This window comes from Globicephala melas, chromosome 10 (assembly GCF_963455315.2).
Source record: "Globicephala melas chromosome 10, mGloMel1.2, whole genome shotgun sequence".
Lineage (NCBI taxonomy): Eukaryota > Metazoa > Chordata > Mammalia > Artiodactyla > Delphinidae > Globicephala > Globicephala melas.
The window spans coordinates 92,506,905-92,534,694 of record NC_083323.1 but is presented as its reverse complement, the minus strand read 5'-3'; the positions used below and the strand labels follow the sequence as shown (position 1 = coordinate 92,534,694).

At 46.4% G+C, this 27,790-nt stretch overlaps 1 protein-coding gene across 1 annotated transcript; it reads right to left on the bottom strand.

The window, feature by feature from the left end:
* Positions 1-635: 635 nt before the first annotated feature.
* GSG1 (germ cell associated 1) lies at positions 636-16,448 on the bottom strand. The gene is given in 9 exon segments (XM_060306989.1): positions 636-701; positions 704-840; positions 843-897; positions 899-1,007; positions 2,935-3,046; positions 3,929-4,081; positions 4,894-4,941; positions 6,448-6,766; positions 16,401-16,448. Coding segments are annotated over 9 exon segments (1,047 nt in total).
* Positions 16,449-27,790: the final 11,342 nt, after the last annotated feature.

The following is a 27,790-nucleotide window of genomic DNA, read 5'->3' as shown; positions in this document are numbered from 1 at the left end:
GCCTGGTCGCTGGGGGGCTGCCATCCTGTCCACGTGGCCTCAGTGGGCCGTTCTGGGGGTGGCCTGTCCCCGCAGGCTGCAGGAGCCTTCTCATGTGTCCTAGTCTCCTGATGGCTCTGAGGATAATGTGTAATTAACGTGATGTGATATGTTCCCTATCGCGGGGATGCAGGGCACCGTGGTAGGCAGTGCAGAGGACACCCGTTCTACAGGTCAGAGCTCCTGGGAGAGCCTTCCAGTGTGTGGCTTCCAGGAAAAGTCAAGTGCACCACGGAAGGCTGAGGCACCACCAACTACCCACCTCCATTCTTCCAAATCCAGGACAGATGGCCAAGTTGGTCGGCCTCTAAAGGGCAGGAACTATATTTTACTCCTCTTTTTATCTCCCAGAACCTGGCATATAACCAACAATCAGAAAGGCGAGAAGGGACTTCTGAATGAGTGACACGGGGGGCGGGGGTGGGAGATTGGAGTGAGACCAAGCTGTGACAGAAAAGGGAGCGAGGGCACCGGGCCCATGCCCCCCGGACTTGGACTTTAAATACCCTTGTTCTTAACCTCTGCAAATCACGCTCAAGAAACAGACTTTGGCTTAAGCACGTGTTGATGACAAAGCAACACGTTTAAGGCAGGGCTCAGCCTGCTCTGCAAATCCATAACTCCCAACACTGTTCTTCCTCTACAGATGACCCGGCCGCCTCTTCCTGAGGCTCCCAGCTGGTCCCGTGTTGAAATTCCTTGTGTGTAGCTCTGAGGAGAAGTCCACTCCTCCGGAGACGGAGCGGACGGGCTGATGGTGGTACTGGGGGTGGCTGGTCAAAGGCCCCTCGGGTGGGCTGTGCACGCCAGCTCCTGGAGGAAACATAGGTGGTGATGCAGTAGGCAGCTCGGGGGCTCCTCTGAAGCTTTTACTGTGCTTGCACTTGAACTCCAGCACCAGCCGGGTGTATGTGTTGAAGGTGGTGACAGCTGACGCCATGCAGCAGGTGAAGGAAACCCAGGCCGTGCTAGGGACAAATATACAAAAAAAACTGGAATGTAAGACTCTGACTTCCTTACGGGTTTGAAAGAAAAATACCGGGATCCCTTCCTACTAGTCAGCTGGGCCGATGCCGCCTTAGGGATTTAAGGACCTCATGGTGTTGCCTTCCACCACGTTGCAGGTAAAGAGCTGTGGGCAAGAGGACTGAATTTGGTCTGTCTTAGGGTAGGTTCTGAATGTTTCCTAGTAAAAGACAATGTCACGTATAGTGTTAAAGTCAGGCTAGGAGTTTAACAGGTTCATTTTCACTGCACTGATTAGTGTAAGTGCTGTGTTCTTTTATACCTGGTGGCGTATTTTTCATGTTTGTGTATACACACACACACACACACACACACACACACACTCACTCCCGCCCTGCCATACAATTTTTTGGACAGTTGTTTCCCAAGCTACAGTTAACCTTGTATAATCCCCAAGATTCCATAGAGCTGTAGCTCAGCTGGACACAGTGGACACAGCCCGAGACACTACATTCCTCCTTTCCCTGACACACATACTTCCTGCCAGATACCTCTTCCATCTTCCTTGGTTTTGCACCTAGCTGTCTTAGGGTCCACGACGTTGAGCCTCTGAGAGGCATTCAGGAAACACTGACTCCACATCTACAGGTATTATCCTAGGCAGCTCTAGTGGAATTTGCCTACTGTGGAAACAATGTGGTTCTTGGCTTACGGGAGTTTGTAAAGGATGGAAGAGATGCTGGAGATGAAGAGAAGCTGGATGGATTCAACAAAGAGAAAAAGACACCAGGGAACTGTATCAAACACATTCCTAAAAACTGCGGAAGTCCAACCCTTAAGTCTTCCGTGATCACGGGAAGCCCAGGACACCAGCAGTGGTGTAGGTTGTGTGTGTGTGGGTATTTCACGAGGCCAGGTGATGCCTAGAGGCTACGCGCTGCTGCTGCGTGTTCCTCTCTGCTGCCTCTGATGGACTAGACTCAGGTTGAGGATGCTTCTGATGGCAGTTTTGAAGTCTGAGATCTGCAGTTGAAATGCCCAGAATGGCTTGAAAATGGATAAAAGGTGAGAAACGATGAGTCTGGAAAATGAGCTAAACTGATCGGGTGGCTGATGGAGAGATCAAAGGCCCCTGAATCCAAGAGCACATATTACACCATGAGGAAAGGGGAGGAGCTCCTGTGACGGACATGTACAGGCTTCCATATGCCTCTTCAGCACGGACTGTCTTTCCAGCACCGTTAAGTGCTTAGCACTCAGCCCAGACGGTCCATGTAGGTCCAAGTCGGCACCTGTGCAGTGAATGGAGAGCGTTCCTCAAGGGAGACGGTGAGGAACCCAAACAAAGGGGGTGTTTCCCTTGAATGTGTGTGTTTCATCATGGTCGCTGCTTCCCTCTTTTAAAGAGAAATCTAGACTAACTGAGCCCTTAGTTCTTTAAGGGTTAGAGAGAGACTGGTAGGGGAAGTTTCATTTCTAACACAGTTCGATGGAATAAGAATGGAAGCAGGATGAAGCCACTCTTCATCACAGGAGAAGAGTGAGCCATTCGCAGGAATGGACTCCGATCCAGACTGCAAGGCTAATTCTTCATTTCTCTGTCTCCCAATACCTTGGATCATAAAATATATAAAACAGAGAGCATCATTTCCGTAAGCCATGCAAAATTAGTCTCATTTACCAAGGGTGTCCTACATAACAGGTGAAGAAGCACTTGTTACAGCTTTATCAGCAGAAAAAATAAGCCCGAGGAATCCACTCTGTACCTCCTCAGAAGGTGGGGGGGAGAATGGGCGTGGCCTGCTGGTCCAGCCCTCTGGGTGACTAATGGACATCCGGGATGAGGGATGAAGAGAAGGCAGAAGGACACAGAGCAAGCATCTAGTTGAGGTGGACCAGGGAAGAGGAGAAAGGTGGAGGAGCGCCTACTAAAAGGCCCGGCCGTAATTCCAAGCATGGGGCCTCCAGTGTTCTGGACCCAAGTCGGCCGTTGCTTGGATGACTTGTGACTACATCATATGGCCCACCATCCCCAGAAGGCCTACAGAGGAAACAGGAAGGCAGTTCCCTTAGAGACAGGCTGGCATTGCCATGTACGGGGAATACGATTTGGGAGCAACCTCCTCATCCGGCATCAGGTACAACCTGTGTCGAGGCGTTCCATTACCCCAATACCACCACACTCCGGGGGGACTACTCTGCAGTGGGGGCTTCTCCTTGAAGGTGTGTTTGCAATCGCTTCCCCAGATGTTTGGTTTCAAGCTGTGGGAACATTTCTGAGTCGAGGCTGCACACAGGCTGCTGCTCCCTTTACTTCTTTCCCACCTGTACCCCCAGTATGGGCCCTATCCTTCGTCTACACGCATCTCTCACTTTATGCAACAGAGTGTGGAAAAGCTGTGTGGATGTCACGACTCAAAAGTAAACCAGGGGCTTCCCTGGTGGCACAGTGGTTGGGAGTCCGCCTGCCGATGCAGGGGACACGGGTTCGTGCCCTGGTCTGGGAAGATCCCACATGCCGCGGAGCGGCTGGGCCCGTGGGCCATGGCCGCTGAGTCTGCGCGTCCGGAGCCTGTGCTCCGCAAGGGGAGAGGCCACAACAGTGAGAGGCCCGTGTACCGCAAACAAACAAACAAACAAACCCCCAAAAAAACCCAAACTGTATTGTACATAATGAGAAAACTTGCAAATAAAAAGAACCTAGAGAGAAATCATTTAGCAAAGGACATAATGATCTAAGATAACATTTCGCATGTTATTTCCATTTAAAATTAAAGACGCCTGTGCTGTTATCTCCTGGCTCCATTCTTTAGACCTCCTTGGGGCTCCTTCTTCCCTCGGGACAGAGACTGCAGCCTTCCGGCTAGTGCTTCAAAGGCAGCAGAGAACACCCCCCCTCCTCTCCAGCTCTGGAGATGCTCACCTGACAAGACGGAGAAGATGGCGGTGAAGGTGCTCAGCCTGAGGCCACAGCCGGGGTGCCCCGTGAATAGCAAGTCCATCAGTAGGAGGAGGAAGCTGATGAGTCCCAGTCCCATGGAGGCGAATCGGACTCCCAGTGATAGCCGTAGGATCTCTGTCAGAAACCAGAGGAAGAAGAACTCTCACCCTGCCAGTTAACTAACTGAACCGGCGGTGAACAAATGCTGCCCATGAGAAGTGCAGAGCCTCGTAGCACCAGAGGAGGAGACAGAGGTGAAAGCAGCTGGGACAGCCCTTAGCCTGGGGCTCTTTGTTCTCCCTCTGCTCAATACCCAACACATAGCCAAGTACACTTGACTGCATGTAAAGGCTCTTAGGGAGGTTTGAGAAGAAATCATCCAAGTTTCACCAAATCTTGCAGGGATATGACTTTGCTAGTTATCATTTTTGTTTCTCCTTTGTTTTAAAGTTTAATCTTGGAGCAATCCATTTTGTTTCTCTTCTTCCTCTCCCCATCCCTACCCCCCCCTTGCCCTCTTTGACTCCCTTCTTTCTATGTTACGATAAAATTATCGGGGTGGGGGGGAGGAAAGACCCAAGCTTTCTACATGGTTACTTGGCAACTGGAGTAGGTTAGAGCTGTTGCTGGATTTCTATTTGTGGACTTTATTTGTCCCTGCTGTTCCTTTTTTGCATTCCTGCATAGGAATGTGGGTCAGCCTAGCAGGAGTTTGTGTCACCCTGTGGGGCTCAGAAGAAGAGAAAAGCAAGAGATCACAGTACAGTTTAGATACTCAGAGGCCCAACTCAATGGCAACTAAATTTGTCATCAAAGCCACATACTTGCCCCAAGCCCCAAGGGAAGGTGGGGGACAAAAGCCTTCTCCATCAACCGCTTCCCTCCAAATCGGAGAGAGGGGTGACATGGGTCTTGCAACGTGGCAGATTCCAGTAATCCTTTCTCACCTCTCTCGGTTGGTGGTGTGAGTTCAAGGAAACTTCGGCACCTCTCCCCTGAAACAGACAAGGTACAGGGTGATGAGGTGCTGCCTTGGACGAGGGATGCAGACTTTCCCCCAGTCCCATCCCAGGTACTGCTCCATTTGGTCCTACACAGGCCTGCCCCGCACGTGGTAGGCAGGCAATAAATGTCTCTTTGGAAGCAGGGAAGGATGCATGGATGGATGAACAAAATAGGCCAGAGTCATCCAAGATTAATTTCTCTCTCAAGTCCTGATAATGAAGAGCACACTTCCCTGGGTCACCCCCGGGAATGTCCCCAGCATCGGTTCACCAGCAACTTTTGCTCCTGCCGTACCACTGGGCTGCAGGGCTCTAAACTGTTTCCGGGACTGGAGTTGGAGCAGTGCTAAGTGACACAATAATAACTCAAGTATAAATGTAAATACACACGAATTATAATCCTGTCCCATCTGCTCTTCCCCTTAGCCTAAATCGGGAGAAGCAGCAGATTGCAAATTGTACACAGTTCTGGGCCTTAGAAAAGCTTCACGACCAGGGGAATCTTTGCATGCTTTGAGCAGGGAGGAGGGGATGTCCTCAACCCCACTGCTCCCCACCCGAAGACGACCCTTACCTAACGGGCTGGCACAGCGCCTGCTTTGCGAGTGTGAGGCCCAGCGGCGTGAGACATGGGAGGGTCTGTCTGGGTCCAACTTCCACAATCTAGTTACTTTCTCTGGGCTTCAGTTCCCCTACCTTTTCTTTTTTTTTTGCGGTACACGGGCCTCTCACCGTTGTGGCCTCTCCTGCTGCGGAGCACAGGCTCCAGACGTGGAGGCTCGGCGGCCATGGCTCACAGGCCCAGCCGCTCCGCGGCATGTAGGATCCTCCCGGACCGGGGCACGAACCCGTGTCCCCTGCATCGGCAGGCGGACTCTAAACCACTGCGCCACCAGGGAAGCCCTCCCCTACCTTTTCAATTGTAGCAGTAACACTTAGAATGAGAACACCCTTTTGGGGTCTTATTTAAAGGCGATCTACTCTGATCCCTGCATCTCACAAATGAGAAAATCCAGACCTGTAGGAATGAAGTTCTTCCTACAAGGTCACAGCTGGGCAGAGTCCCCGCTCTTTCTATGATATTCTCCTCGTTTTGTCTAGGCAACTCTAGCTCGCTGGGATGGAAATTCTCATAATGTTAAAAGTCTGCACGAGCACAGGGAACTCTACTTCACTTTGCTGTACGGTAGAAACTAACACAACATTGTAAAACCACTCTACCCCAATTGAAAAAAAAAAAGTCTGCATGAAACCCTTTAAGGGTAATGCTATTTGAAACCAGAGAGACTGGAGGTGAAACGTCAGATGGTTGGACTTTGGACCTTATTACGAGGGAGTCTGATGGGGAAGGGACCCAATGCAGAGTGGGGAGACCCCGAGGCGGAGGTGGGGCCCTGCAGGGGTGAGTGAGGGCTGTACAAAGAATCCCACTGATTCTTTGCCTGCATGAGATCCCTGGTGGGGAAAAGATATCAGGTGGGTGGGGTGAGGGGCCACCTGGGTCTTGCACGATTTCCTCATAGGAGAGCCACATGCCACTCCCGAAGGCATGGGAGGTGGAGCGGTCATCCCCAGTCTCCCAGCTGTACTGCACCACCTCCAGAGATGATACATTTGTGCTGCTCCCATCCAAGCGCACTGGCACATCAAAGCACTTGGCTGGCAGACCTTTCCCGCACAGGGGCTTGGGCACCTTCTGTATGCCCACAAACCAGTAGTTGCTGAGCAGGGATGCTGTGGAAAGGCTGCGTGATAGCATGTTGAGGAAGGCAGATAGGCATGTCCATAGGTCAGAAAAGGCCTTCGGGAGCTCCATCTGTAACAGACAAACACAAGAGCGGAGCCTGATTTCAGAGCCTCCTCGGAGATCAGTGCCCTCCCCCGCAGCTCCCTCAGCTCGAGCCACTTTCCTCCAACAAGACGGGCACGACGAGCCACTGGGAGTTTTCTCCAAGTAGCCGTGAGGAAGCTTGGGCTCCAGGAGTGGCCCAGAGTAGGCACCGTAGCGATGATGTTTATTTAAGCCGGACCTTATTATATTAAAACGCTTATTGGGGATCGTCTGAATAAGCATTGGATAATATGAGACTAAGCCACTGAGCTAGTATATATCTGGTTGAGAAAAAGAATTGGGAGCTCTCCAAATGCTCCTGCCGGTAATTTTTGGCTTTGTCTTCCTTGAAAGGTAGCAGCACTGACTTGTGGAGGTATTTGTTATTGTGACAACGTAAGTTTTGGATGTCTTCCTCCCTGCATTAGATTTCTCCGAGAGGAGTAAAGGGGCATATATCCTATCAACGAAGGTTAAAGTGGATCCTCCCTGGGGGAGCAGATAGAGGCACTGGGCCCTTGAGGATAAGAGGGCAGTGGACCAACCGGGATGTGGGGATGCTGCAAACTTTGGAGAGGAGATGAAGCTATGGGTTCTCAGAGAGGCGGCGATGTGGGTCCAGCTTCCATCCACTGCCCCCGAGATGACAGAATCTCAAATGCCAGGTGGCTGCATGGTACCCATGGAGGCTGGACGCCGAGTGCTGTGACCTTGGAGACACGGGAGGGTGCCCTTGGTGGGTGGGGACAAGGAACGTGCAGGGGCGGCCCCACAGCCTGATGCAGCCGCAGTGCCTGACTCCCAGGGGTAACCCAGTGCGTGGCTGCAGAATGAGTGTGGCCCGGGTAGCTCTGGCTGGAGCCCCTGACCTCATCATTTTTAGCCTAAGAGAAGAGAAGCGTGAGCTGCAAAAGTCCACTATTAGTTATTTCAATGTTGGGGAGAGGTGGCTTGCAGCCAGGTTTAAGCTGATTTAGAAACAGAAGGAAATCTGACAGGTCTCAGATTTTGAGACGTTCGCATTACGAAGCAGTTTGTACTGTTATAGTAATACGTACTGAATGGAGAAGAAGCCCGTACTTAGTTGCTGACAGACACTTCTTAAAGTAAGCCATCTTGAGCTTTCTAGGCGATCGCTCATATCAGGATTAATCAGATCCAAATCTGCTTAGCTTAAGAGATGTAAATAAAACCATAGCTAAATGAGACAGGCCCATCTCCTCTCATCGTCTCCAGCTTAACATTTTCTACATTAAACAGGGAACTTTCTCTTAGAAACATAACAGTTTTTTCTTCAAAATTTCCAGGCACTAAAACCGTGCATACCACAAAGTGCAGGTTTTCTTTTTTTTTTTAATGGCAATAAGAAATATACCAGATTCTCATGTGTATAAAAAGCCAGTAAGCAAAACGTATGATGAAACAGCTTCTGAAAAGCAATTTGCTAATATGATCTTTTTTAAGCACTCAACAAATTAACTCCATCAAGAATTTTCTGGGGGACCCTGCTGAGGACTCAAAAGCCATGGCATCTGGAAGGGGGATGATCTTATATTGCCAGATATGGGAGTCATTATGAGGCCCCCTTCTTCCTGCAAAAGAACGCTTTATTCTTGTTTTTAGTTATGAAAATCCTATTGGATTTTGTCATTGTTCTGTTACTATGAGTTAGTTATTCTTTCTTTTTTTGTATCCATTGCTTGACTAGGAAATAGACTTCAAGGTGAAACATCTTCATCAGTCATCCTGCATAAAGGTAGAACTATGGGTTTATGCAAGTCTACATTTTTGACAACTTTATTTTCAATCACCTACGGCTTGGAGGTTTATCTACTATCACATCACATCAGATGTTAATGCTACCCTCAATCCATTTCAGATCATATATATTTGTAAGTTACTCTTCAGGTTGTTCCGAAATAAGAATAATGAACCCCTCGCCACAGTACAATCACTCTGTAGCAGCACTAAGCTGACAACCAAATGAAGGAATTGAGAAACAGAGCATGAAGAAGAGCTTAGAATGAAGCCCAAAGAGGTTGTTTCCAGGAGTGTCCACCAAGGAGCCTCATTTAAGAATTATCTTGATCATCGAATGAGAATCCATTCAAAAGGCTTTTCAAGAATTATCTTCAACACCCACAGTGCCATGCCCTTCATCACATATTTTATTCCTCCCCCCAAAATATGCCTTTTCTCACTAGGATCCAGATACTTTTTGAATTGGAAGAACAATCTAATTTGGTGATGGTTTCCTTAAGGGGATCATGGAGAAGTAGCAGCTAGAAGACAAGTTCTGTCTTTGCAGGTACTGACAAGCCCCAAGCCAAGGGGACTCTTTAGTCTCTAGAAAAGGGACAGAGTGTGGCTTCCCTGCTCAGATCTACTAGGAAGTACATAGATGTGAAAACGTCAGTAATTCTTCCACTGACATAGGTTAACAGAAAGCCCTCCGATTTAACTTAGGCTAGTGCGGAGAGCAAATTGATGAGACTGGTACATCTCTTAAAAGAATCAGGTGCAAAAGAGAGGGAAGCTGGTTACCTTGGCCGTGGTCAGCATCTTGTGGTTTGTCCAGAAGGACCGCAGGTGCCATCTGTGCTCCAAATCCCTTTGGTTTAGTGTTGAAAGAAGGAAAACTCCCTTTCCACCCTCCTCCCTCCCCCTCCCACACCCCTCCCCTCTAGCTCATAGTTTTTGGAGTACCTCATGATTAAATGCTGCCTTGCAGGGGACTTGGGCATTTAATAATTGCCAGTGCAATCATGACCCAGCTGTTCTGGGAGATTACACAGGAGAGCTTGCCAGTGGGGATCTGGGATTCAGCATAAGAAGCAAGGACCTGGACCTCTGCATGTGCAGAGGGAAATTTCTTTAAAGAGTACCTGATCACTGAGTTTCCATCTCACTGCCATTCCCTAGGTAACTAGTGTGAATGGACTGGTCTTGATTTTATGGCAGACAAAATATTCCAGAGTCACCGTTACTACAAAAGCTCCCATTCCCTTGTGTTGGGTTTTCCATCCCTTTAATAAGCTCTGTGACCTGCAGTGTCAGGGCCTCATGGAGCCATGGGCATGAAAAGGCTTTCTGGTGTCGTGGGTGGTCTCCAGTTAGCGATATTAGTAAGGATTATTACAACATCCTGAGACCGTCAGTGTTAGGTAGGGTTGGGGGTGAGGATGCAGTTGGAGGAGGGTTGGAGAGAAGTAAATCCCAGGGTCAGCAATGCTACAGCTATCTATCATTTCTCTCCCAATCTTTGGGCAAAGGGATGAAATTTTTTATCTTTTAAAAAATGATTTCTAAAACTTAAAAAAATAAAAACGAAGATACTCTTTCTTCTTGGAATGTCTTCTCTTTTACCTGGTGATCTGCTTCTCATCAAGGTTAATAAAAGTCACTCATTCTTTGAAAATGTTGCTTCCTACGAACAGTTCCCTTTTCTTTGTCCTTGTCACACTCTACCCCTCCCATGACGTTTTCTAGATTCCATTCTGATTGTTTGCCTTGATTGTAAAGTCTTCAAAGGCTGCTGCTTGTTCAAGAGCAGTAGGTCTCAATTCTGACTGAGCATCAGAACATCTTTGCAACTTTGGAAGATATGCAGATTCCTGGGCTCCATCCTGAGCGGCCGTCGTGGTTCTGGGGTGAGGCCCAGGAAGCTGTAATTTTAGAAGGATTTTGGTACCCAACCAGGGATGGACTTCTGGTTTCCGTTTCTGCATGTGAGGACCTTGGGAGCCGCCCTTCTGACCAAAAAACAAGTAAAAATCTGAACAGACTGAAAACTATATAGCCAGGGGATTAATGTACCATAAAATCACACCTCTTTGATTCACTTTGGGTTGACATTTAATGAAAGCCTCTCTACCCTGCCCTGCCCTTCTGCCACCTCATCCAGATTTGCCACCACCCAAGTCATGGTCTTCCCATCCTATGTTTGTGCAGCTGGTTTAGGGAATCAAAGGCAGGCTTCCCTCGGGGCATTTGAACTGGTCCACACTCCAGCCAAATGAGACTGTCACCGGGTATGTTCTCTACTCTTAACAGCACGTTTTACACATGTACTTCTGTCCAGGCGTGATGTCTGTATCACCCAAATGGCCGTTTCTGCACGGTGACAGAACTCCCTCTCCTTTGGCAGAAGGGAGCAGGGATGCCTGTGGTCACTTTTTGCCCCTGAATTGGCTGTTCGTCTCTAGGCTGCAGTTTTCATCTCAACGCTGGGTGGCGCTGTCTCCCCATATTTTCCCTCTTCGGGACACCAGCTTCCCCCCCCCACCCCAGTTGGCAAAGCTGGGTGGAGGTGGCTGCCCGCTGGGCAGGCTGGGGCTCTTGCTCTTTGTTCTTCCCTTGGCCTCCTCCCCACACACGAATCTATAGAAGCCGTACGTCAGCCTTCTGGAATTCAGGGCTCAGAACGAACTCTGGGGCCATCCAGCTGCTCCCTTGAGGACATCTTGTAAGACTGTGCGCTGTGGCACATTTTTTTGGTGGCCAGTTTTAGTTTTCAGTAACTCAATAGGTCCTCATATACTTCCCATGGGAAATACAGCTCCGCAGTAACAGAAAACACAGTTAGCCAATGTTTCCTGATGAGTTTTGCACACATTTTTCTCTACTTAACCGTATCCTCATTCCCTTTCCACCCCAGAACAGTGAGCAATTCTTTTCCCTTCGCTCTGCTTCCACCCTTCAAATACTTGGAGACACTTCTCATATCCCGCTTGAGTCACCGTTTGGCACAGTGCTCTGTCTTTGGGTTTTTATTGCCTCTGCTCATAAACCGTGCCCTCTGTGTCTTAATAGCCCGAAGTGTGCCTTCTCCAGGGAAAAGGGGATGGGAGTGGCAGAGTCTCAGGTGGGTCACATGAGGAGGTCTAGAGGTGGATTTCGAGAGCGTAGCTGATGAAACTTCAGCTTCGTGGTCCGCCACTTACTCAGGCCCCTTCCAAGATGCTGTTACCTAATTTGTACTTGTCATCTTGTGTTCTTTTTCTTAAAGAGGGCCTCTCGAATTTTATTATTTTAGCCCTTCCCAAAGCCTGGATCTACCCCTTAGGAGGCTGTGCGTTTAGTGTGTGTGCTTGGCTGGCTGCCTCCTAGCTGTGCTCAGTGCTGAGAGCACCCCCCTTCCCTCCCCAAGGACCCTGGGCCACGAGGTCTAGTTTCCTCTTTTTGACAAAACATGAGTTTCTCTGCCTGGCCACAAAAATCAGAGCCCAGCATCCTACTCACTTCCTTTCATTGTAGTTTGGGCATGTTAATATATTTTTTTTCTTCTCTTTCTTCTCTTAGGACAGAAAAAGTAATCACTAGTCAATGTCACATAAATATAATTTGGTTAGGCTCAGAATTCAAGACAGACGAGAAGATTCCACATCTCAAAACAATATCGAAGGGCTTCCCTGGTGGCGCAGTGGTTGGGAGTCCGCCTGCTGATGCAGGGGACGCGGGTTCGTGACCCGGTCCAGGAAGATCCCACATGCCGCGGAGCGGCTGGGCCCGTGAGTCATGGCCGCTGAGCCTGTGTGTCCGGAGCCTGCGCGTCCAGAGCCTGTGCTCCGCAACGGGAGAGGCCACAGCAGTGAGAGGCCCGCGTACCACAAAAAAAACAGAAAAACACAACAATATTGAACTTTTGTGTGCTGGACTTTTACCATCTCAGGATTGACCTCACAGGGATGTATGTGCAACTGAACATTTATGACATCGCAAAGCCAAGGGCTGGGACTAACCTAGTCTTGCTAAGGTCTTAAGTTACCACGCCCGGCACTGTGGAAAACCACATTTACTAGGTATGAATGAAGAGAAACTGGTCTTGGGACACCCACATTTACTTTATAAACAGGAATTCAGTTTGCTTTGTGACTATGCTGAAGATTAGAAGTGACTAAAACAATGCGTAAGAATGCTGAGATACTGAGCAGTGGAAGATTGTATAGCATACCGCTTCCCTCAGGTCCAAGCCTGGGGCTACAGGATCCCCATTTTTTTTTTTTTAATATATCCATTCTGGCATTTTGTCCCAAGAGAGGTTTGTTTGGGACAGATAGTAGTATCTCTGTCCTTCTCCCAGGTGTCAGATTTCTGACCCAGTTCCTGTGAACTAACTCCTTTCTGTTAGTAGACAAAAGGCTGGAATGGAGAGTAAGTAAATGTTTCTCGGTTGTCACTGGCTCTGACCTACACCACCCTATTCTCTGCTCCTGCGCGTGTTCTACCGTGTGCCTCCCTCATGTAACTCATCATATGGTTTACTTGGCCGTTCTGCCCACTTGGCTAAGTTTCTAGATACAGTAGCAACTATGCTTTACTCATTGTTGATCCTCAGAGCCTAGCCCTAACAGCCACAAATGAATGGAATGAATGAATGAAGTGTGAAATGGAAACCAGGCTCATGAATACAATTAGAATACAATTAGGAAGACGATGGGTGAAGATAGGATAATGAAGAAAAGTGTCCAAACAGCCTTCTGTTGTAGAGGAAACACGAATCCTCCTGCTTCACATACAGAAGAGCAGTGTCCACAGGTCCACAGAAACACCCTATGCCTTTCTATACAGATGCACCCAGCGTTTCATCACGCAGACCCTCTGCCAATACATTTCCTCCCACCTGTGGAAACACTCCTGCTGTTTGACCAGCCAAGCCCAGAAAACAGCAATGATCTCATGAACCAGTATTATCTTCAGTTCACAGACACCAGGGTACAATCAGATTGCTCACAAGCCAGTGACAGATTGGAAATGTTATGTCCTTTCCCAAGCTCGGTGATCCCCCACTGATTGGAGCCCTTTCGGCTGACATATCTTGAACCGTCCGAGCTTTCGAAGCTCTAAATTCCAATTTTTACTTCAATGCCTGACATGTGACTCATTTATTAACGAAGATAAAGACGGTTCGCACAGGACATTTTTGATATCTGCCTCCCAGCCCTAGAGGGAAGACTGATGCCACTAAAATGCCCATGCCGAGTACCCAAAATACTAACAGCACTCTAGGACACCGAGCTCTGGGGTTTCCTAGCGTCAGGTTAATTCTCATGTAACCATGCTTTATGTCCACATGACCCTAGGGGCTCCCAGAATAAAAAACGACTCCTGTCTTCCTAACATGGGTCCAGGAGTTTTGGGAACACCTACTTATGTGCAGTGGGAAGGCCCAAAGAAAAGCATCTGGGGGCCTCTCCTCTCTGTGCCTTTTCCCTTTCCGCTTTTTAATGGAATTGTTTGAGGGCTTTTGCTAATGCAGTCATTTCCAGGAGAGGAAGCCGCCGTTCTTCCATGCCGCAAGCAGCTGGAGTGAATCAGGGGGGCAGCCCATCTGCACATCCTGTGGGGCAATCGCTCACGCTGGGGTGACAGAGCCCTCGTGGCCTGCTTGGGGCGGGGGTGAGAGGGTGGTGGTGGTGGGGTGGGTCTCGGGGACCGACGGGTGGGGCGGGGGTCTAACGCGAGAGGCCTCTCGAGGGGTGCTTAGGGCGCGGCCCCGGGCTGGCAGCACTGCCCTGCCCCGTTTCCATCCCGCGTGCGCCTCCCTCGTCCCTTTCTCTCCTGCCCTCTCTTTCTCCCCCTGGCAGCCGCGAGGCCTGAGCGTAGGCTAGTCCCCGCCGCCACCCCGCAGCCCCCTCCCTCCCGGAGTAACACCCCGGCCCAAGGTTTACTACGCCTCCCGGTCGCCTAGCAGCGGGCGCGCGTTGCCATGGCGACGCGCGGGAGCGTGCTTTGAATTGTTTGGCTAGGCTCCGCCCAGCGGCCGAGCCCCGGAAGGTCCCGAGAGGGTGGGGCGCCCCGCCAGGGCCCTTCGGGCTCTCCATCTTCCTGCGGGGACGGGAGCGGCGAACCGGGGACCCTCCCAGGCGGGGCGGGCGGAGGGAGTGCGGAGACCCTGCCCATCCCCTGAATTCCGAGCACAGGCTGGTGGGCCGAGGGTCGGGAGGAGCCGGGTGCCGTGCAATCCAGAGTCAAGGCTTTCCCCGCCCCCTGCCCTCCCCCTGAACTTACTCTCCCGGCTCCGGTTCTGCAGGAAGGCCGTGCCTTCGCCTCATTTCGTGGGTCCAAGAGGCTGAACTTCGGGGCCACGAACCCTCAGCAGATCAGAGTTCTAGTCACTGCTCCACCCACGACCCCAGGACGGGGCTAAAGATTTTGGCCAAGTTCTCTAATCTCCCCGAGCGACTGTTTTCTCAGAGGCGAATTAGAAAGAGTTTGACCTTCACGGTTCTGCTGTGAAGATCAAAAGCGGTGGAGTGAACGTGGAAAGGAAGAGGAAGGACCCCGTCCGTGTCCTGGACGGCTTACCAGTCCCTCCACAGACGTTTAATCCTCACAACCAGCCCGAAGGAGAGGCGGCCGCTCCGTTCTAGACGCGAGTCAGATTCCCAGAGTCTGACTCGCTCAAGGCCACATGGCTCGTAAATATTGGAAACGTCCTGAGCCATGGCCTGGCCGCCCCGCAGCAAAGGGGAGGCCCAGTCACCTTAACCATCGCCCAGATTGAGGCCCAGTTATGAGAACGCACACAGAATGAGGCGGTGGGTTGCGTAAACTTCGCGGATTTATACCGATAAACAGACTCTCCCATATTTCCTCTGTATCTCTCCTCATAAAACAACAAAATGTTTTTTCCCTGTGGCTGGCTTTCCTGTCCTATGCCTATCCACTTCTGAGGGTTCTCTTATTTGTGATCTGTTCACTTAGGGAGCTTCTGAACCAGGCAAGCAGGCTGAACCCACCATGAGCTCTTCTCCGCGGCCCCAGAAGGGTCTTTTTCCTAGAACCAGTCCTATCCTTTCTTCTGAGATCCCTAAATTCCAGACCATGAACAGCACACCCCATTGCTCTGTGTGTTTTATTTCTCTGGCTAATTGTAAGCTTCATTTTTCTTTCCTGAGAAAGGCAGGATATAGGAGAATGAACGTTGCCTTTTTTTTTTTAGTAACCCTGAGAGCTGCAATTTGGTAGTTCCCAACTTTCTCAAAATGGGAGGCAAGTCCCTTCCAGATGTGGATTCTACCCTAAACAAGCCAAGACATCTTTGCTGGCTGTGAGTGTCTTTCTGGGTCTGGAAGCATCTCTGCAGATTCTTTGAGACCACAAAGAACCTGAGGTCATGCTGTCCTCCTTAGTTCCAGCAGATTTCCAATCAGAGCTGGCTTTCAGTGGGACCATGGGGTGCCTCATCCTCTCTTTCTGTTCACTAGAGTGATACACATCTTTATCGCTGCCATGGTCATTGGGCCTTCTACTGGGGACCAGATTTTGTAACAGGAATCATACAGATGGAGAGGAAAGAAGAGCTAGAAGACACAAGCTGCCCTGGGAGCAGAGAGGGAAAGTATGATAAGAGTCAAAGGAGGAAGAATTGGAAGTTTTAATGGAAGATGATGAGAAAACAAGAGGCCAAGGTAATCACCAGGTTTATCGATAAAAACTGGGCTTGAGTAACATATTTTTACTGCATTTCGGATAATCCTACCATGTGTTCTCAAGCTCCTTACCCTGAGCGTGTGAAATAAATTGATGAATTTGTATAATTACCAATATTACCAATCCAACATTAAGAGTATTATACATGAAATAGTCCTGAGATTTCAGAATTCGAGGTACCTACCTTCCGGGTGAGACAAACATTTTGAGTCAGCTGAGAGGAATTGCTCATTCACTTTTGAAGTTCTGAGGCAAAGGGGTTTCAGTGTTTCTTCTGCTCTGTTTTAATCGGTTGCATGGGATAAGTATGGAGTTGAAGATGAATCAAGGCCCCTCTTGCCAGCAGAGGGGTCAGGTGGTGTGAGGTGGGCTGGAGATGATGAAGAGGATATCCTGTGGCCAGGACACCCATGTAGGTGGGGCTGGCTGACACAGGAGGCTGCCTCTGTGACATCACAGCGGCAGCAGGGGTCTCCCTGCTGCTCCCTCTGCCTCATCCCCCCACTCTCAGAAGGACTGGGGCCACTCTGGGGTTACCTATCAGAGGCCTGGGTGTCTTCTCTGTCATCTGGATCAGTGCTTTGATTACTATGCATAAGAATCACCTGGGCATCTTAGTAAACTATCAGATTCTGAAGGTGGGGGATGGTTCCCACGTGAAAGTGACCAGACCACATGGGGCTGTAAGACCCTAGACCAGTGCTGACAAAGAGAAATGAGATATGACATAACTAAAAATTTTCTAGTAGCCACATTAAAAAAAGTAAAATGGACACACACCCTGCAATACAACAGTGATATCTTATGCAGTGCTGTTGTCAAAGTCAAATGCAGTCCTCCCCCAAACGATAAAGTTGGGTTCAATGGAAAAATAATTTACAGTTTCCATTTTTATTTATATTTATTTATTCACTATTTTTGGCCGCACCTTGCGGCATGCAAGATTTAGTTCCCCGACCAAGGATTGAACCCATCCCCCCTGCACTGGAAGCTCGGAGTCTTAACCACTGGACCGCCAGGGCAATCCTGCTTCCATTTTTAAAATTTAAATTAAAATGAAATAAAATTAGAAATCCAGTGCCTCAGTTGCACTCCACCGAGGACTCTGAGGACTGCGTATCTGCATGTGGCTAAGCTGGGCTACTGGACAGCTCAGCTCTAGACCATTCCCAGAAAAGATAGTGATGTACAGAAATTAGCACTCTAAAGGACTAGTATCTGGAAACTAGTAGATGTTCACTAATACTATTTTAATAAGTACATAATGAGGATTTGGGGGCTGTTAACACTGAGACGTAACTCTGAGGCTTGAAGAGGGTTTTCCAGCCAAGGGTCTGGCTGGGGACTTTCTGCCCTGTGAAGCGTCATGCTCAGTCCACCTCTGTGCTTTTACTTGGGTGCTCCTCACTGGGACTCCTTTTTCTTCCTTGTCACCCCACGTAAATCCTACACGACCTTCAGGGTACACGATTCCAGCCTCAATTCAGCCAAAAGTCTTGCCTTGTTATTCTAGCCCTCATTTCTCTCCCTTTCCTTTGAGCTTGCATAGCGTGGATGGTCCAGCTGCACACTGTGGGGAGCTTCTTTCCATGGGCTTTTGAGCTGCTTGCTATGCGTTAGGTGTGTTAGCCTGTCTCTCTCATGAGATTCTAAACTGCTGGAGGACAGACCTACTTCTTTACTTTTATTGTGCTTAATATAGCGTTAAGGGCGTAATAGCTGCTCAATAAATATTATTTGATTTAATGAGCTAAGATACCTAAGTAAATGTCCAAGAGAGAACATCAGATCTCAAAGTACCAATAACTTGAACAAAAGGAATAACATGCCTCATTCTCAGGATGTCTCAATTTGATCAAGATGTCAGTTCTCCCTAAGTTAATTTATAAATGTAATGGAACCCTAATATGAATACCAATGAGCATTTAAAAAGAGAGAGATTGATATTAAAGTTCCTGTGAAAAAACAAATGCCCAAGACTAGCTAGGAAAACACTGGAAAGAAGGAGCTCTGAGGGTGCATTAGCCCTAACATATTAAAGGATGCTAAGCCTCTGTAACTAAAACAATATGGTATTTACCGGTGCGTGGCTAGACAAACAGACCAGTGGAATAGAAGAGAAAGTCCAGAAATAAACACAGCTACAAGTAGACATCCAGTATCTGACAAGGGTGATATCTATAATCACTGGGGCAAAGATGATCTTTTAACAAATGGTGTTGGCACAAACTGATAGCCATTTAGAAAAATATAAATTGGATTCATTTTTGTACCCTATATAAGAATAAACTCGAAATGAACTAGAGATCTGAATGCAAAACTGAAATTATACAAGTACCAGAAGAAAGCATGGGTAAATTCCTCCACAACTTGGGTGTAAATAAAGGCTTCCTAATGATCTGAAAATCCAGATGCTAGATAAGAAAAGATTGATAAGTTTGACTACACTAAAAAACCAAACAAACGAAACAAACTGGGAGAAAATATTTGTAACACGTATGACAGATAAAAGACTAATATCCCTAATATAGAGAGTAATTTTAAAAATTAAGGGGGGAAAAGGGCCAAAATTCCTATAGAAAAGCGCAAAATTCAGAAATGGTTCACAAAAAGAGAAATATAAATGGTTCTAAACACATGAAAAGATGTTCAACTTCATTTAAGAGCCATGCAAATTAAAACTATAAAGAAATCATTTCTTCTCTGTCAGATTGGCAAAACTATAAAGCTTGACAATATACTCTGTTGATGAGGCTGTGAAGAAACAGGTCCTTTCATTCATGGCTGGCAGGAATCCAAGATGGTACCACCCCTGTGGAGGAGAATTTGACAGTATTTAACAAAATTGCATGTGCTTTATCCCTTGACCACAGAAATCCAACTTCTAGGAATTTACCCTGAAGGTGCACCTCCCACGGTATGAAAATATATATGCACAAAGTTATTCACTGCAGCCTTTTTTGTCATTGTAAAATATTGGAAACTACCTATATCTCCAAGCATAGGAGATGGGTTGAATAAAATATGGTATATACATGCAGTGGAGTACTGTGCAGCTGTATGAAGAAAACCCAAAAAACAAAGTAAGGGAGTTTTCTCTGAACTAGTATCAAATGATTTCCAGGAAATACTAGCTGAAAAAATGGAAAGTACAGAAGAGGATATATAGTATGCCATCTTTTGTGTAAAAAGGGAACGGAAATGAAACATACATATATCTTATTGTTACCAAAAGAAACACAGGAAAGATAAATCAGAAAGCAATAAACTTGATTACTTACCAGAGGGAGGGGATGGAAGTGATTCAGGAGGGAGTGACACTTCTACGTGAATAATACTTTTTGTATAGTTTGACTTTTGGAAGCGTGTTAATCTTCCGCATATTCAAAAATAAAATTAAAACAAGATGGGAAGGGAAAGAAAAGCCTAAAACAAAACAAACTGAAAAGAACGAATCCAATTGTATTTCAACCACACAAAAGAAAGAACAAATCTAAGTAACTCATGAACACATTGTTTGACTATTTATCTTCTGTCTGGGCTGAGGTTGAGTGGAGGAGAATTGTAATCAACTCCTGAACTCTTCTTCGTATATAATCTTATTCATCTCATGGTAAGAGGTGTCAAGAAATTTGGAAACTATTTTAAATGTACTGTGGCATTGGGCAAATGAAGAAATGTGTTAATGCTATTGGGAGTGAGAAGTCCCATATGGGAAATGGATATCAAAATGTGGAATGGGGAAGGCAAGAAGGAACCCTGTGGGGCTGGATCGGAACTAGAGGCATCAATGTGAACTCATGATTTCATGTATACATACACACACACACATGCATATGTATGTATACATATACACATGTGCACATAAATATGTATACATGTATATGTATTGTGCATGTGTACATAATATGTATATGGTATTATGTTTGTATGTATATATATAAATACATGTATATTTTTTCTAGCTTTGTCTACTGAAAGGGCCTAGAAGCAGAGACACCCCAGTAGCAATGAGCACCTACAACTCAAATCTTGGCCTCTAATTCCAAGAGCTCCTCAAAGAAATGGCCAGTTCCGGACCTAGGACAAGGTAGGTACATGATGAGCTTGGAACATTTGGCCAGAAAGTAAAGAAATGCATGAAAAAAAAATGATGAGGGGCATGCACAAGGACACAGGAACTACCTTGAAGGGATTTCTACTGGTTAAATCTGGTACAGTTTGAGCACCAAAATAATTAAGTATAGCATTGAATAATAAACCATTGAAAAAAGTAGGAATTAATAAGTCCCTACTAATAAATATGTAGGCAGATAGATAAACAAATAAATATATAACATTCTATTTTAAAAAGTTGGACTGTGTTCCTAAAAAATGTCAATGTCACAAAAATCAAAGAAAAGCTAGGGAAATATTTCAGATTAAAGGAATTAAAGACACATGACATTGCAGCTCTATTTACAATAGCCAGGACATGGAAGCAGCCTAAGTGTCTATCGACAGATGAATAGATAAAGAAGATGTGGCACAGATATACAGTGGAACATTACTCAGCCATAAAAAGAAATGAAATCGAATTATTTGTAGTGAAGTGGATGGACCTAGAGTCTGTCATAGAGAGTGAAGTAAGTCAGAAAGAGAAAGACAAATACCATATGCTGACACATATATATGGAATCTAAGAAAAAGAAAAGGGTCATGAAGAACCTAGGGGCAGGACAGGAATAAAGACGCAGACGTAGAGAATGGACTTGAGGACACTGGGAGGGGGAAGGGTAAACTGGGACGAAGTGAGAGAGTGGCATGGACATATATACACTACCAAATGTAAAATAGATAGCTAGTGGGAAGCAGCCGCATAGCACAGGGAGATCAGCTCGGTGCTTTGTGACCGCCTGGAGGGGTGGGATAGGGAGGGTGGAAGGGAGATGCAAGAGGGAGGAGATACGGGGATATATGTATATGTATAGCTGATTCACTTTGTCATAAAGCAGAAACTAACACACCATTGTAAAGCAGTTATACTCTAATAAAGATGTTTAAAAAAAAAAAAAAGACACATGACAACTAAATGAAATACCTGATCCTAGGCTGGATTCTGTATTGAGGGAGGAAAAAAACTAAAGATAAAGGATTTTATTGAATCAATTTATACCAACTGACTAAATAAAAGTATTGTATTAGTGCTGTTTACTAAAGTTGATAATTGCATTATGATTGTGTGAGAAAATATCCCTATTCTTACTAAATAAACAATAAAGTGTTTAGGAGCAACGGGCTCTGATGTGAGCAATTTATTATCAGAAGGTTCAGAAAAATTTATCTATCTGTGAGAGAGAGAATGGGAGAGGGCACAAATGATACAGCAAATGAGGTAAAGTTGTAACAATGGATAAATTGGGGGAAGGATAACAGTTCTTTGTATTATTTGTACTGCAATTTTCCCATGAATTTTAAATTACTTCTGTCCCCTGCCCTCACCCCTCCAAAAAATACTAAAAGTGTCTAGAGACTCCTAAACAGTTCTCAGCTATGCTTACAGAATAGTTGTGAACACATCCAGAGCTGGCATTAAATCCTTTCGGGACCAGGACTTTTGTCCCCGTGTGGCTCCTGGTCTTCGTTCTTATCCATCTCGCGTTAATTGTGTTATTGTTCATAAAGGAAAGTGGAACCGCAGTTTCTTCTAGTTCATCTGGTTCATTCCTAGGGGCAAAGAACAAACCTTACTCATCTCTGAAATACCCACAGTGTACTTGCTCAGTTATCATTTGCAGACTTGAAATGGATTGAATGAACCCAGCTTGTCGTAGTATCTGAGACTTTTGTGTGGTGGTCTGGAGAAAAACCTCTTCAGATCAAGGAAAGTACTCTAGTCAGCAGCAGCTCCAAGATCTGGCGAAAGTGGTGTAAACAGTGCTGGGGGCAGTGTTGAGCAGATAAAGTGGTTGTGATAGCCTCAAAATGCACTCCTCCCCGCAAAAGAGGATATTAGATATCCTAATCTCTGGAACCTGTGAATGTTACCTAATATGCTAAAAAAGGACTTTTCAGGTGTGATGAAGTTAAGGACCTTGAGATAGGGAGATGACCTTGGATCATCAGGGGGGCCCTAAATGCAATCACATGTATCCTTATAAGAGGGAGTAGAGGGAGATTAGACACAAAGAGAAGAGGAGACAACGTGACCATGGATTCAGAGACTGGAGTGATGTCCCACAAGCCAAGGAATGCTGGCAGTCACACCAGGAGTTGGAAGAGGCAGGGGAGGATTCTCCCCTGAGGCTCCGAAAGGAGCGTGGGCCCCTGACATCCTGATGTTGGCCTAGTGAAACAACCTTCAGACTCGTGGCCTCCAGAAATCTGGGAAAGTAAATTTCTGCTGTTTTAAGCTCTCAAGTTTTGTGTTAATTTGTTAGAGGAGTCTTAGGAAACTAACACAGTGGTAGAAACTGAACTTTCTTCAACTTCTGTCCTCACCCTCCAGCCCATTACATATTCTTTCAGGAAGGTGTGTCCTCCCTGAGCCTTATTGCTTTTAATTTACAACATAGAAAAATAGAATATGTAGGGATACTGAGAGTAAAGGAGCAAAGGTCTGCGAAATACAACCTCATCGTGCAAGCCTTTCCTTCCTCTAATACGGGAAGGTAGGTGTTCCCAACCTTGCCATCTCTCTCTGATCCATCCAGATATCACAGGCACAAGGTGATCCAAATTGACTATATGAATAATCCTACCTCTTGTCTTTTTCTTTCTTAAATCATTATTTGACTGAGAAAGGATCTAATTCAGAATTTAAAAAGAAATCCAATTGCATGTACTTATTAGTCATACTCCCCTTAATAAAATTTAATGCACTTAAACTCCTCATCATTAATTTGGTTCATTGTCTCATTTAATGCCCATAATGCAACCAGGTAGGTTTATTGATATTATTTTACTGATGAGGATGACCTTGAGGATGTGACTTTACAGATGATGATTCATGACTTTCTGATAAGTTATGGTAGGATGGCAGATCTAAGGGGAGTTCTATGCAAGCACAGCTGGACACACATTTTGCCCAACTTACTGGGGTGATTAGCAAATATGGCAGAAGTTCAGAGAAGGTGAATCTCCATGGAGGCAAACAGAATTGACGGGGCTCGCGGACAGGAATTCCGGTGGAATTTGGAGTTGGTGGAGTCATCAGTGATTCCAACATAACTAAGTCTGCTTAGGTTTCCAACTGTCTCTGGTATCATGTGACTTTGAGAGAGTCCAGGACAGGAGTTTTCTTGAATGTAGGTCATTTCTATCTTGGCTGTGAAGATTCTAAACCATCTGCATTCTCTACTGGGTAACGGGTAGAATTTGAACATTTGGAGGTGATATTACCCATGTGGCAAAGAACAGTTTGGTTAAAAAATGCAGCTGTTGCTTCAGTCTCCAAGCCAATTATAATATTCTGGCTTTCCCTCTTGATGTAAGTAGTTGCTGGCACTATATAAAGATGACGGGATGGATGGTAGGTAGAATGGAATTGAAGGGTTAGTGCCAAAACTCTTAGGTTAAGTCATTGAAACTTTGAAGAAATCTGTTTCCTCATCTCTAAAATGGGGTTAATAAAATCTTTCCTACTTATTTCATGAGGATGTCGTAAAGCTAAAATGAGGAAATGTGAACTTCTTAAGAGTTTTGGATTTAGACACATCTTGGTTCTAATCTACTTTTTCCACTTAGAGAGCTTTGAGCTAGTCTGGTTCAAAGTTCAAAATCCAGTCTAGTTTCTGAGTCTGAACTGTGGAGATAGTAGCAGCTAGCTACTTCATAGGGTCTTAGAGGAAATTAAACGAGATAACAAGTACAAAGTATTTAATAGTGCCAGGCATAGAGTAAACATCTCATTCATAGAAGCTCTGATTATATTGAGTCATAATTGACATACAAAGGATTTAAAAGGTTAAAAGGAACTGTGCATCGTCTTACTGATAGTAGCAGTAGTAGTTGGTACAAGGCTCGCAAAATCTAAGCATGCCTGTGAAATATGCAAATGCATTTTTATTTATTAATGACAGTGAGCAAAGGCAAATATGCTTGTTCGGGCAATTAGCTTTAGACATAGAAGTACGACCAAGCCCTAATGATGTTTCCCCAGTTGAGACATTGTCCACCTATATTTCGACTTCAGGTATTTCTACTAATCCTGGCATTTTGTGAAGCCTTTTGCTCCATGTGTAACTCGATATGCATCTTCTACTTCCTAAGACTGTAAATTCCTTGAGAATAAAGACAGCATTTTCTCCGTGGCCATTGAGCCGGGTGGGCCCTGGTGAGGATGGCGTGGGTGTTCCATACATTAAGTACTAATCGGTGTTGGGGCATGGCAGGAATGGTTCACATTTCCACCCAGTGTGATTCTGGGGCATTGCGCGTAGGGGACATGGAGCAGGGGAGATGCTAATGATTTGCCAGGACTGGGAGCCTCTTATTCAGGAGAGCGCACATGCTTTTCTCCCTGGGGCTTACATCCACAGCGGTATGAACGAAAGTAAATTCTGAAGCAAAGCCCAGAGGGCTGGTTATGACTCCTTGCTTTCTCTTTTGAAGTAGTGGCTTACATTAATTTAGACGCCAAGGTCTAGGCTCTGATACTTCCTAGCTGTGGGAGCTGGAGTGTGTCATTAGGTCACTTTGAGCCTCAATTTTCTTATTTTGAAAACAGGGGTTGAGAAGTTACTGTATAGCACAGGGAACTCTACTCAGTGCTCTGTGGTGACCTAAATGGAAAGGAAATCCAAAAAAAGAGGGGATATATGTACACATATAGCTGATTCACTTTGCTGTACAGCAGAAACTGGCACAACATTGTAAAGCCACTATACTCCAATAAAAATTAATTTTAAAAAATATAAAAGAAAGTAAAATGGGTGATAATATCAGTTCTATTTGCTTCATGGGGTTGTCCTAAGCACCGATGAGAAAGCATACGTAAAAGCTATGCACACCGATACACGGGATTGGGTACACACGGGTACTATTATGATGTCACCCCCCCCACGGGCACCTTTTGGTGGCTTCTTGCCCAGAGATGACAGTCAGCTACATCTGAAGCACTGAGTACTCACTCCACTGGCTTCCAGGAGAGGCTGCTGTCCAGAGCACTTCAGGGGCTGCGCCCCCTTAGTGGCCCTCATCCTCCAGCTCACAGACTGTGCTGTCAATTTCTCCAAAGCCACCAGGGCCCAAACCTGGCTCTCCAGAAGCAGGAGGTGTGCATGAATCCGTTCCCCCAGCTCCAGCACTCATTTGTCAGCACTGACCAGTCGCTGTTCTGCCCAGAGTTGCCTGCGGCCACGAGCAGACATTTAGACAGCAACTGGCTGTATTTGGTGTGCAGTCGAGGACCCCAGAACAGAATTTCTTTGTGGGAGGGTAACCATTCCCCCACTGTTCCGGCTTCCTGGTGCTTCCAGAGTCTTCTATAAGTATTTCCACATTTGTCCAGACTTCTCCTTCCAGAGTCTTTGCTTTAACTCTTGGGGTTGAGTGACCCACTTGTACGCCTCATCCGTGGAGTATGACACTTGACCTGGCCAATGACAAAATCGTTGGCTGATGCGTCATAGGTCAATTATGTCTCCCCAGGTCCCTCAGGAGAAGGGACATTATCGGTTGTGACCATTACTACCCATCACCTCATGTTTTGAGGAAATTTCCAGAAGAGAGGGGTATATCTGAGATTGCTTTTGCCCCTCGCATTGGTAATCATCAGACCTGAGTAGACAGAGGTAATTGATCCTCTGGAAAAGTCTAGAGGCTTCCCTGCTTACATTTCTCATCGGCTCTTTTCCTTTTTACAAATACTGCAAGACGCTCATGGACAAATTCCCTTCCTGCTACTCCCTCCACTTCTCACTTTACCCGGAGAAAGACATTTCCAGGGCAATTATAACTTCCTTTACAATTTAATCACAGAATCACTGAACTTCAGAGTCAGTAGAGGCCTTGGAAACCGCTGTCTTAAGAGTTTCATGTGGACACACGTGGACCTGGGGGCTCAAAGAGATGAGGGGATTTAAGGGGCAAGGTGGCTCCAGCTGCATGCTCCCTGCTCTCTCACACTGCATGGAGCTGAAATTCCTCTTTGCAATAAACAAAGTATCATAAACTAGAAGGAAACTTGAGCGAGCTTCTGCTCTAGCCCCCTGACTGAGGCAGCACTGACCTGGCACCCAGACTGTACGCAAATCTATTTACTTCATCTTCCTACGTGATGTTCTTTCACTGAGGTCTCTTATAAGTCTGTCTTTTTTGCTTGTTTTTCCTCTTAATTCCTCCCTCCCTATACACTATAATTAAATATTACTATTTTAGTCCCTAGGCTTGTGATGTATTTTCTTAAGAAAAAAAAAGGCACACAGGAAAACAAAGCAGTGCTGCCGTGTGGCAAAGGCAACTGTATCCCAAACGTTGTTTTCCGCCAGGCACATCGGGACACCAGGCTGGTCCCTGCTCATCCCTTCTGCTCTTCCCTCCCGTTTGTTTTGAACTCAGATTCTTTCACCAAGTTCCCTAGACCCCAAAGAACACCCTGTTCAGAGAGCCCAGTCTGTCCTCTACCCTGTCTGCCACACGTTACGGAATTCCAAGTCAAACAGTGCTTTCCTGCCGTTTCCATTCAGCACAACATTCCAGGACTGTTTTCTCTGCTGGCAGCGGACTCACAAAAAGAGGAAAGTGGAGCAAGCCTGTGAAGGAATAGGCTCAATTCCCACAATGAAAATGTTGGAAAAGTAGGTACGAAGTATAATCCCTGTAGTTACAAATCATTCATAGGATTATTATCTCAAAAAATTTTGTATATGCAAATTTAAAAATTACAGCTTGGAAATGTTTTGGAACCTGCCCAAGTTATCTGGGAGCCAAAGGGCTCTGTTCCCTCCTTCTGGTGACCAGTAATTTTGTTAGGGAACCATTGACTGAAACTGCCTGCCTTGGCCAGGCGCGATAATAACTGCTTGTGTGAGCTGTCTCACAACAGGAGGTCCCGATAAGGAACATGATGCTGCTGCTGGGAAACTAGCCAGGAGAATTCGGGAGGGGCCAAAAGGAGGGAGGAGACGCCAGCCCATAATATGTCCTGCCAACCTTCCAGAAACCCTTGCGCTGGAAACCATCTTGACTGAGGGATGTGTGCACCACAATTCAAGGAAGGGTCTTGAATTGGACCAAATATGGGCATGGGCAAGATGATTGGCCAGAGACAACCAGGAAGACTAACCGCATTACCATAAAGCCTGAGACTGTGAGCCACGTGGCAGAGCAGTTCTCCTGGGTTCTCTTACCCCACTGCTCTCTGCCTGGGCGCCCCTTCCCAATAAAGTCTTTTGCTTTGTCAGTACACGTGTCTCCTCAGATAATTCACTTCCGAGTGTTAGACAAGACCCCACTCTTGGGCCCTGGAAGGGATCCCCCTTCTATTAACAATTAGATCCAAACCAGGACTCATTTGAGAGTGAAAGGATGCATTACTAACGAGGATGCCAGTGGTCTTCTAGTTTGTACTTAAGTACCTTTACTAAGACTAGG